Source organism: Lynx canadensis, chromosome C2 (assembly GCF_007474595.2).
Source record: "Lynx canadensis isolate LIC74 chromosome C2, mLynCan4.pri.v2, whole genome shotgun sequence".
Taxonomy (NCBI): domain Eukaryota; kingdom Metazoa; phylum Chordata; class Mammalia; order Carnivora; family Felidae; genus Lynx; species Lynx canadensis.
In genome coordinates this window covers 10,742,583-10,754,556 of record NC_044311.2, presented here as the reverse complement: position 1 = coordinate 10,754,556, position 11,974 = coordinate 10,742,583, and the positions used below count along the sequence as shown (strand labels likewise).

The 11,974-nt window shown below is 47.4% G+C and overlaps 1 protein-coding gene across 1 annotated transcript in view; it reads left to right on the top strand.

Annotated features, from left to right (window-relative positions):
- The first annotated feature begins 4,169 nt into the window (after positions 1–4,169).
- Positions 4,170–11,974, top strand: part of CMTM8 (CKLF like MARVEL transmembrane domain containing 8) — a 106,097-nt gene continuing 98,292 nt past the window's right edge. The window contains exon 1 of the mRNA XM_030330109.1: positions 4,170–4,337. Within this exon, the coding sequence (XP_030185969.1) occupies positions 4,191–4,337 (147 nt within the window). The 5' untranslated portion in view covers positions 4,170–4,190. The remainder of the gene's footprint in view (positions 4,338–11,974) is intronic.

The window sequence follows — 11,974 nt, the reverse complement described above, 5'->3', positions numbered from 1 at the left end:
ACTTGCTTGTTGGGTGATATGGCCTTATGGAAACCGTATCTTATATTCTATGTAAACCCTCTACCCTACTGCACCTCATGCAACTCCTCTATTCCATGCAGAGGTTGTCTTAAGATTCCTCTGTGTCTATCTGCACATGGTCTGCTCCTCCTGGCACTTGCGATATCACTTGGGCTATTCCTGTAGGCTGGGATGATGTACCACCTGTTTACCTCCTCCTCTAGTTTTAAAAATTATACACTCCCCACAAGTCCCCACTCGAAGCTTTGTTCCGCATGAAGTCTTTTATGGGAGGGTAGGGCCTACCTTTTCTTTCCTTGGTATTTTTCTGCACTTAAGAACAAACTTGGGTTTCAGTATTCACTCAATACCTCCTATGGTGGGGGGGGTGGAGGCCAAAAAGATTAATTCATACACCCTAAAGAAGTAGAAAAGAGAAGTGCATAAAATTAATGAATTCTAAAGCAAAGAAGACCAAGCTTTATGGATATCCAGAGGAAATCACAGAAAAGGTAGCATTTGACATGGGTCTTGGAAGATGCAGATTTTGAGCTATGGGTGAAGGTTTAAGAAGCTTTGTAGGCCAAGAGCAAAGCTGGTTATGGGCATAAAGTGGTCGCACCTACAGAGACATATGAAAAGGTATTTGGGGCTGGAATGGGAAGACTTCTGGGCTGGTTGGAAAGAGACAGGTTGAGCCACGGTACAGAGGCCCTTACGATGTGCACAGTGGGACACTAGCCCAGCTTTGAGCCTGGGATTTCAGGGTAATAATTTTTGCAGGAAGAAGAAGGGGAGATTGGATAAGGATGTTACTGGAGGCAGGAATACCAATCAGGAGAGTTCCAGGCAGAAGATGAGCACCTGAACTTAGGCAGCAGTTGGAAAGGCACAGCCCCTCTGTCAGCATCCAGTATACAATTGCTTCTTTGCAATTCCAGAATCTGAAAAGCTAAAAACCAATAGTTCGTTCTCAAGTTTGCAGAAAATGTATTTTATGGAAAACCTGACCTCCACCGATGTGATGCTATTTATGGTTGTTATTTATCCTACTTCATGGATTAAAAGATGGCCACAGTTCTTTCCCGCTTCTCCCATCCCCAGGAGGTATGTATATCCCCACTGTTTGAATCCAGGCTGCCCTTGTCACTGGCCTTGACCGAGAGAATGTTCTGGAAATGATTCTGTGTAGCTCTCAAGGCCGGGCCTTGAGACACCTACAGCTTCCGCTCTTGCCCCTTTTGGAGTATTCTCTTCTGGAAGACAGCTGCCATGCAGAAGTCCAACTACTCTGCACCTACCAGGCTGTGAGGACACTTAGGTTTCCTGAAGGGAGAGAGGCGACATAGAGGATCACTGAAACGCCAGAATGGGAGGCAACAGAATGTCAGTGAAGCCATCTTGGACTTTCGGAAGCTCATCTTGGACTATGAGCTGAAAGCAGCTGAGTGAATGAGTAAGCAACACCACACGAGGCAGAAGAAACTGCCAGCCAAACCCTGCCCAAATTCCTGACCCACAGATTCATGAGCAAATAAGACGGTTGTTATTTTAAACCACTAATGTTTGGGGAGTGTTTATTACATTGCAATAGATAACCCAAACACACACTTATGTCATTCATGTATTTTTATTGCAGAAAATTACTGCATTTGATTAAAGCGCCTCTCTAGACCTCACCGAGGGTGTTACGTAGTATATGGTTGTGTATATTTTACATTAAAAAAAAACAGTTTTTAAATGTTAATTTATTTTTAAAAAATTTTTTTAACGTTTATTTATTTTTGAGACAGAGAGAGACAGAGCATGAACGGGGGAGGGGCAGAGAGAGAGGGAGACACAGAATCGGAAGCAGGCTCCAGGCTCCAAGCCATCAGCCCAGAGCCCGACGTGGGGCTCGAACTCACAGACCGTGAGATCGTGACCTGAGCTGAAGTCGGACGCTTAACCGACTGAGCCACCCAGGTGCCCCAAATGTTAATTTATTTTTGAGAGAGAGACAGAGCATGAGCAGGGAAGAGGCAGAGAGAGGGGGAGGCACAGAATCCGAAGCAGGCTCCAGGCTCTGAGCTGTCAGCACAGAGCCCCACGCGGGGCTCGAACTCACAGACCGCGAGATCATGACCTGAGCCAAAGTCGGACGCCCAACCGACTGAGCCACCCAGGCGCCCCTATTTTACCTTTTTAAGTTTAAAAAAATCTGAAGTTTGAAATCCACCTGGCCCCAAGAGGTTTTTTTTTTCTTTGAGAAGGAATTGTCCTTTGTATTACAGAAATAGAGTTGTCTAGACTTCCTTCCTGTCTTCCTGCATTCACTAAATGTCATGCGTGATGTCGTAGATTGTTTCCCAGCCATTTCAGTCATGTACCTGATTTCCCTCAGCTGCATTGCCAGTTTCTCTGAACCAGTAGCTACCCAACTAAAGTACGCATCCGTCTCTTGGAGGACCCGTTCAAACCCAACTTCTTGGGTTTTGTCCTCAGAGTTTCTGACTCAATGGGTCTAGGGTGGGACTTGAGAACTTGCATTTCTCACAAGTTCTAGGGGAGAGTGCCTTATTCTTTGTTGCATTTGTTGCATTTACCCACCAGCGCAAGGTGCTTAGCAAATGCTCATGGCTGGAAGTTCTCCAAAGCTTCGTCTTTATAACTTAGCTTTTGAAGCCTTAGGTTTTGCTCCCTGAGGTCTTCCTGACTAGGCCCTAGACTTAAAAGAAAGAAATTCCTTGTTTTATTAGATTTAGTTTTTGCTTTCTTCTCACCTGATAGGACCTGGTGAATAAAATGTCCCTTCTGACCTCTTGTTTAACCTGTCTTGGAGCAGATCAGAAGGAATGCCTTTCCTGTGACCTGGAAGCAATCCTCTATTTGTGACCAAATTATTATTCCTTTCTTTTTGGTGGTTTCTGAATAAAATACGTTTCTTGCCAGCCTTTCACAAAACAGGAGGAGGGACCACTCAGAAGATGTGTTTGGCAAACATCTATCAAAGCCTGCATTTTACAGATGGCACCACTGAGGCCCAGAGAGGTGCAGCCACTGGCTCGTGGTCATAGAGCTGAGAAATGCTGGTGCCACGTCGCAGCTCAGGTCTAGCTTGACCCTGTAAACGGGGCGCTCGCATCCCCTCCCCCATCCCAGGAAAGCACGCCCGTTTATCCTACACTTGGCTTTGCACAACCCACACTTTCCAAGCTTTTTTTTTTTTTTTTTTTTTTTTTTTGGACATTTCCTTCCGAGGGTGACGGGACGGCCACGCTGATTGGTCTTCACCAGGGACCCCAAACAACTAGCCGTCACCTAAACTCCACGGATCCCCGTAGAGCCACTGCGAGCGCCTGGAAGCGTCTCGCCCTGCCCTCGAAGCCCAGCGATTAAGTCGGTTCCTCAAATTGTTCCCGACCGGAGGAGCAGGAAATAACACCGGCCTTTGGTGGCGGCCACAGCGGGAGGGGGAAAAGTTCAGGCCTCTCCCGGGCAGTCGCAGAGGCCTCCCATCAATCTCGGGTCTAAGGTCCGGCCGGGCCCGGGTTCCGGCCGCTCTTTCTGGCACTCGAGTCACCACCCGACCTCCGGCCTCGGTCGTCGCTAGGGGCCCGGCTTTCCCCGGGGCCGCTCAGCCCCCGCGCGGCCGCCAGGTGGAAGAAGACAGGTCAGCGGGGCTGCGCGCGCCAGTGGGCGGGGCGTGGCGGGGGCCGGGACCCCCGCGCCCTCTCCTCCGCGCCGCCCGCCCGGCTGCCCGCCTCGCGGCCCCGGCCGCGACCGGCGCCCATCCGGCCGCGCGGTCCCCAGCAACAGGTGAAGAGGCCGCCGACCCGCGGCGCCTCTGCGGGGCGGTCCTTCTCCCTCCCGCCTCGCGCCCGCCCCTCTCCACGCCCCCTCCCCTCCTCCCGGCCTCCGCCGCGGCGCTCGGCGGCCCGGCGGTCTCCCCTGGCGCCGTCTCCTTCTCCTCCCGGGCCCCAGCGCAGCCCGAGAGCCCCGCGCCGCGGAGCGAGGGGCGCCGAGCGCTCGCACGACACGCGCCGCGGCGCCACCGGCCCCGGGGGGCGCCCCCCGGCGCGCCTCCCTCCTCGCGCCCGCCGCGCTCCCCTCCCCCGCCGCCGGCGGCCCCCGGGCTCCCGGCCGCGCGTCCGGCCCCCGACGCGCTGGGGGTCTCCGGGGAAGGGCCGGCCCCGCCGAGAGGCGCGGCGATGGAGGAGCCGCAGCGCGCCCGCTCGCATACCGTCACCACCACTGCCAGCTCCTTCGCCGAGAACTTCTCCACGAGCAGCAGCAGCTTCGCCTACGACCGGGAGTTCCTCCGCACCCTGCCCGGGCTCCTCATCGTGGCGGAGATCGTGAGTGCCGCGCGCGCGGGGGGCGGGGGAGGCCCCGGGGGGCCCGCGCGCGGTGCCTCCGCCGACCGCCTGCCCGGGACGCCTTTCGCGCGGGCTCGCCTTCTCCCCGGCGTGCGAAACCCGGAGACCACCGCTCTGAGCGAGGTCGGACCACCTTGCGCGCCTGAGCCGCGGGATGTCTGCTTGCTGGGTCCCGTCGGGGGTCGTGCCGGGTCTTGGGAGCAGGGCGCTCGGTGGGCGTTCGTTCGGTTTGGGTTCACGAGTGTCACGGACACCTGATGCCTTCCTTACCTGATCTCCAGGTGGATGGCCTCCTCCCTGAAAGCAAAGCCTTCCAGAACTCAGGGAGAGGAGAGGACTTTTTTCTTCGCCTACTTCTCTCCCCGGTGTTAAAATTGAGGTGAATTAAGAAACTTGTACCGAGAAAAATATGAGGGCCTCGACCCCGTTGGGGACCGGAAGGTCTCCTGCAGGGTGCTGTGCACCTCCTGGGCTCAGCGCAGTCCTGGGGAGGAGGGCTGGCGTGCGCATTCTCCTCTTGACCGGACATGGAGGCTGAGAGGTCTAGTGATTTCTTCTAAGTCCCAGCCAGTCCTTCTTGGCTGGAGGGAGCCCTGTTACCAGCCGGTGGTGGCCACTGTTTCACCATGTGCCAGGGCCTCCTCAAGACCTTTAGTTGGCCTTGTGCCCTCATGCAGGCCACACAGCAGCCCTATCCTGTGTGCAATTATTATCCTATTTTGCATGAGAAGAAATCGAGGCACAGAGAGGGGAAGTCCAGGGCGGGTGTGTGTGTGTGGGGGGGGGGGTGTCTGGACTGTGATTCAACCCTGGGCCTGGCACTCTCCAGGGCCCTGCGCTTAACTGCCAAGGAGCATCCTTCCCAGCCGCCTACCCTTTCCACCCGATCTCACACACATTCATTGGAAATGTGTGGAGTTGAAATCTAGCTTGTGTGGGTTTGGAGAATGGGAGCCATGGTGGTATAGAAGTGGCTGAAGACCCAGATGGTTCTCTGAGAAGCCCCCGACAGAACCTGGGTACATCAGGTAGCTGACTTGCTCCTCCAGCGTCTCAGGCCCCGCCCCAGATGGACGGAATCGATGCCAATGCACGTAAAGTTTGCACAGTGTTGTCTGGGCTCATCCCCCAGCTAGTTCCCTTCGCTGGTATTGAGGACATCAGGAGACCCAATTAAAAAAACAACAACAAAAAAAAAACCCAACAACGAAGGTATTGGAATCACCTTGCAGGGCCTGGCTTATAGGAATTCGGCAAATATTTGCTGTGTGCGTTAAGTAGTTGGCAACTTCCTTGCTCCAGCAGAGCAAACAGAAACTGAAGTCGGAGATGGGGGCTTCTACCTGGGGGTGGATCTGGACCCGGCACGAAGTAAAATGCCTCTTGTTTTTGACTGGTGATCCATATGCTCTGTGTTCCACGCTTTTTCGGAAAATAGCAAAGCGAAGGACACAATGCAAATGGCCCATAGTCCTGCCAGTAGAAATAACCACTGTTGATATTTTGACATGTGTCTTTTAAAATTTCAATAAATTAAAAAAAATTTGACGTTTTATTTTCTTTTTAAATTAAAAAAATTGTTTTAATGTTTATTTTTGAGAGAGAGAGAGAGGGACAGAGCACGAGCGGGGGAGGGGCAGAGAGAGCCTGGGAGACACAGAATCCGAAGCAGGCTCCAGGTTCTGAGCTGTCAGCGCAGAGCCCGACAGGGGGCTCAAACCCACGAACGGTGGGATCGTAACTTGAGCCCAAGTTGGACGCTCAGCCGACTGAGCCACCCAGGCGCCCCTCAGTAAATGTTTTGAAAGATGGAAACACATGTAAGAAAAATTACCCTTACCACTCCAATAGTTCAATTTTGGTTTTTGACAACTGTGCACGTTTTAAGGAATAAAACAGTCTTAGAATTAGAAGTTTGCCCCACTGTCTTCATACCTAGAGGTGCTCACTTTCAAATCTTTTAGAGCCCTAAATAACATATTTATAATGCTGTTCCTTGATTCCCCCCCCCCCCCCCGTTGTAGGTGTTATCTTTCGACTTCCCCCTCTGAGACATGTGGCTCTAACACTCTCAGACCACCTCCTAGATATCCCATCCCACCCCCCTATTATACATATACTCTTTCTGTCTCCTACTATATTTTGGGTTAAATCAATACCCATTGTTGACCTTAGGACACCATAAACACTGTTCACAGCCCAGCCACCAAGTAGTCTGTGAGCACTTTTCTTTTCCTGCCCAATTTGTTTCCTTCTCTTTTTCCATTTCTTCTTTCTCTAACTGTTTAGTCACTAATTTTACCTTAATTGTCTAAATCTCTTATCAGGAAACTGAGAGACATCGGGATTCTCTCAAGGTCATCTCATGGCCAAATCCTCTCTGGGAACCTCTGACCTCCTCCCACCTGTCCTGCTCATTTGGGCACAGCTGACATCATGGGATTTCCTGCAGTATCACCATGGGGAGTCTTTGTCTCCACTTCTCTCCAACACTGGGTCCCCTGCTTCTCCTGACCGCTGTCCTTCTCCGTTTTGCCTCACTTCTAGTGGGGGGACCACACAGACTTTAGTAGTTTCCTTAGAAAGGATGCATGTATGAGTCGAGATTTACGTCTTTCAAAATGTCTTGATTTGAGGGGCACCTGGGTGGCTCAGTCTTTAAGCATCTGACTTCGGCTCAGGTCATGATCTCACGGTTTGTGAGTTCGAGCCCCACATCGGGCTTCCTGCTGTCAGCGCAGAGCCTGCTTTGGATCTATTCCCCTCTCTCTGTCCCTCCCCCGATTGTGCTCTCTCTCTTAAAAAAAAAAAAAAAAGTCTTGATTTGACTGTTACACATAATTAATAGTTTGACTGGTAAAGAATGTTAGATTGTAAATTGTTTTCCTTCAAAATTTTGAGTGTTCCTCCATTATCATTTAACTATTCTGATTCCTGTTTTCATAAATTTCTATTCCTCATCCTTTTTTCCTTTCCTTTCTGGAAGCCTATAGGACCTTTGTCCCAAGAGATCTATAAGATCCCAGCAATGTGCCTTCATCTGAGTCCATTTTCTTCCATTATACTGAGGACCTACCTGGTGTGTTTTCTCAATCAGGAAAACTCGTGTATGTGTAAGGGGATTTTTTAAAATTATTTTTTACCTTTCCGTTTTTTTTTTTTTTTCTGAAACTCCTTGTACACTTTTTTTTTTCTATGCATGCATTTTCTTATAATCTATCTCATGGGTTCATGATATGCTGTGTTCACTTGCCATACTGTAAACGTTTCTCAGGATCTTGGATCTCTCAGTTATCACAGCGTTCTGTTGCAAGAAAATGTCATCTTTGATTTCCTCTGTTTTCTATTTTAAAACTAACATGTTCCTGGGTTTCACCAGTATAGGTAGTGCCATAGCACTCTTCCTTCTTTGTCCCTCTTCCCACATTTATCCAGTGATTTTCTCAAGGGAAGTTTCCTTTAAGTAGAATTGTGTGTCAAAGAGGACTCACATTTAAGGGCTTTGTTACATATTCTGAAATTCTCTTTCTGCAAAGTTCTGCTGATTTAAGTTACTATCAGTAGTGTGAGCCTATTAAGCTAAAAATACTTTTTTAATACTCTCTGAAATAAAAAAGGTGAAGAATCACTTAAATGATATATGCTAATCTAAGGTACTTTTTTTTTGTTCATGTTGTAACGTCTAAATCGGGATGTGGCTTACTGTGGATGGTTTCTTGGAGGTAATGCCATATGGTACCACCGATTGTTTATGGAGGGAAGCAGCTCTCAAACTATTGGCCTTCCCAGCCCTGAGACTAAGATAGACGTGCCCCCAGAAAAATGTTACTTTCTGCCATGGAAAAAAACCAAATACTGAGACAAATAATTGCTAAGATTACTTAGTAATTACTTAAAATTACTAAGAATTACTTAGATTCTGACTTCCCGCTGGAACCTAGGAGAAATGAAATAATAGAGAACAAAGCACAGTGTTTCCTCAAATCTGTTGTCAAAATCACTAGCCCTCGTTTTCCCACAGGAGTGAGTGGTGGTAGCTAACCTACTCAAAACACTTTGGGCAGTGCCTATGTAACCTTCTGTTGAAACCAAATTGTGGCTGTTTCCTTCCGTTTAAAGTTTTACAACAAGCTAGAAGCAATCCAGTACTTGACCTGTGACTTGTCGGATGCTCTGATCTTATAACAATTACAAGTACTTGAAGAATTAACTCAGAAGCTGAGTTAATTGTACCCTTCCTGTTATTGGTGACTTCACAATGAATTACAGCATCCGTGGAATAATGTTAGGTCACCTGTCATATACTTACGGTCATGAGCAGACTTAGGTGGGGAAAGATGAATAGTTTACTGAGAGCTGGAATCAAATTATTCTATCCTGTTGAGTTCTTATTAAAAAAAAAGTGAGGGGCACCTGGGTGGCTCAGTCGGTTGAGCATCCGACTTCAGCTCAGGTCATGATCTCGCGTTCCGTGAGTTCAAGCCCCGCATCAGGCTCTGTGCTGACAGCTGGGAGCCTGGAGCCTGCTTCGGATTCTGTGTCTCCCTCTCTCTCTGGCCCTCCCCCCGTTCATGCTCTGTCTCTCTGTCTCAAAAATAAATAAATGTTTAAAAAAATGAAAAAAAAAGTGAACATAGTTTCCTTTTCAGAAAACAATGCCTAGTCTTTGTAGAAAAAATAGAAAAATGTAGGTAAGTAAAGAAAACCTGTAATTTTTGCCCCGATGGTGGTTCTTAACAGGCATGGTACTACCCCATGCCTAGGATTTTTTTTTTTTAATTTTGGTTATTGTAATATTTGAAGCTTCTACTATTGTTTAGTTTCCTGGGGGGTCAGGGTTGCTAAATGTCCTGACGTTCATGGGACAGTCCCCTACGATGAGAGTTGCTTTACCAATTGCCAACAGCACCACTGTTAAGGAACTTTGAGTGAACTACTATTTAATTTTTTTTTAATGTTTATTCATTTTCGAGAGACAGAGACGAGTGCGAGTGGGGGAGGAGCAGAGAGAGAGGGAGACACAGAATCTGAAGCAGGCTCCAGGCTCTGAGCTGTCAGCACAGAGCCTGATGCAAGGCTCGAACTCCTGAACCGTGAGATCATGACCTGAGCCGAAGTCAGACACTTAACTGACAGAGCCCCCCAGGCACCCCTGAGTGAACCACCATTTAGCACTGAATAAACCATTCCAGAATTTTTCGAGTCGTTCTGTATTATTATTTATCTGTAATTTCTTAAATGCAGTCACTTGTAAACTATTCTTTTTGTTTACTGCTGTGGCCACCTGTGCTGGCTATCTCCCATTTGTCCCTCAGAGCCACTCTCCACCCCTCTCTGTTCTCCACCCTAAAGGCTGATTTCCACGGACTGTCTCGAGGGGCTCCCCTGTGATGTTTCACTGCAGTCATCCAGGGGTGGTACCGGCAGGAGGCTGTGGGATGAGAGGAGAGCAGGTCCGGGTATTCAGTCCCTGGGATTCCTAAGTGCTGGCTCTTAGCAGGTTGACCGTGTCCCTCCATGGAAGGCGGGCTATCTGGCCACCCTTGCCACACAGCTATTTTCCCTGGCTCTGATTGCTGTTCACTCCCAGCTGCTTACCATTGCCAGGCACTGTGCTATCACTGTGGTTTTCCGGCACCCTGCTTTATAAATAATGCCTTTACTAAACTCCATTCAGATTACCCAATCTGAAAGTGCCCAGTGCCCTGCTGAGACCTGATAAATTACCTTTTCCTCATTAATAATTAATTTCTTATGACATTCTCTTTTTTTATGGGTCTATCTTATGGCATTCTTTTTTTTTTTAATTTTTTTTTTAACGTTTATTTATTTTTGAGACAGAGAGACAGAGCATGAACGGGGGAGGGTCATAGAGAGAGGGAGACACAGAATCCGAAACAGGCTGCAGGCTCTGAGCTGTCAGCACAAAGCCCGACGCGGGGCTCGAACTCACGGACCGTGATATCCTGACCTGAGCCAAAGTCAGACGCTTAACCGACTGAGCCACCCAGGCGCCCCTCTTATGACATTCTTAATGGCCACATAGTATTCCATAAATGTCCAACTCCTATTCAGTTTATGTTTCTTTCCTTTAAAACTGTGACAAACTTCCCTTATACTAACTCCTCCTGGTTGTTCTTTAATATTTTCTAAGGATGAGTACTTAGAACTGAATTAAAAGGTCTATGCATTTTCTTTAAAGTCGAGTTTATACGGTAAAATTCACCCTTTTTAGTGTAGAGTTCTATGAGTTTTAGCATACGCCTTTTTAAGAAGTGGCTTTATGGAGATATATCATAAAACTGACCCTTTTAAAGTATACAACGCAAGGATTTGTAGGATACTTACAGAGTTGTACAACTATTTTAGAATACTTTTATTACCTCAGAAGGAAACCTATTAGCAGTTACTTCCTATTCGTCCCTTCTCTCACCCCTCAGTAACCACTAGTCTGCTTTCTGTCTACACTTGTCAACATTCTGTCTACTAGGCTACATTTGTCGCTTCTGGACACTTCATAAAAATGGCCCTACAATATGTGGCCCTTTCTGTCTGGTTTCTTTTACTTAGCATAATGTTTCCAGTGGTCATCCATGCTTATAGTATGTATCAGGACTTCATTCCTTTTACTAACACATAATATTCCATTGGAGTATATATATATACTTTGTTTATGCATCAACTGATGAACATCTGGGCTGCTTCCACATTTTGACTATTGCACATAATGCCGTTATGAGCCTTCATGTACAGGTTTTTTTGGAGACATATGTTTTCACTTCTCTTGGGCACTTATGTAGGATTGGAATGGCTGGGTCATATGGTAACTCTTTGTTTAATATTTTGAGGCACTGCTAGACTATTTCCAAAGTGGCTGCACTACACTGCAATCCCACCGGCAATCTGAGTTCCAATTTCTCTACATCCTCATTAAGATTTTTTATTTTCTGTCTTTAACTCTGGCCATCCTACAGGGTGTGAAGTGGTATCTCATTGTGATTTTTGTTTGTATTTCTTTTTTTTTTTTTTTTAGTGTTTATTTATTGGGGGGGGGGGCAGTTGAGAGAGAGAGAAAGAGAATCACAAGAAGGCTCCATGCTTAGTGCCAAGCCCAGTGCGGGGCTCAGTCCCACAAACCATGAGATCATGACCTGAGCTGAAACTAAGAGTCAGAGGCTCAACTGACTGAGCCACCCAGGTGCCCCTGGTTTGTATTTCTGTAATGACTAATGATGTTGAGTAGCTCTTCATATGCTTATTGGTCATTTGTATGCCTTCTTTGGAGAGATGTTTATTCAAATCCTTTGCCATTTAAAAAAAATTATTTTATTATTGAGTTGTAAGAGCTCTTTACATATTCTGGATACAAGTCTCTTATCAGATATATTATTTGCAAATATTTTTCTTCCATTCTGTGGGTTGTCTTTTCACTTTATGTGATGGTGTCCTTTGAAGTACAAAGATTCTTAATTTGATAAAGTCACACACACACACACACACACACACACACACACACACACTATGGCTTATGCTTTGGATATTGTATCTAAGAATTTGCTTAATCCAAGGTCATGAAGATTTACTTTTGTTTTCTCCTAAAAGTTGAATAGTTTTTT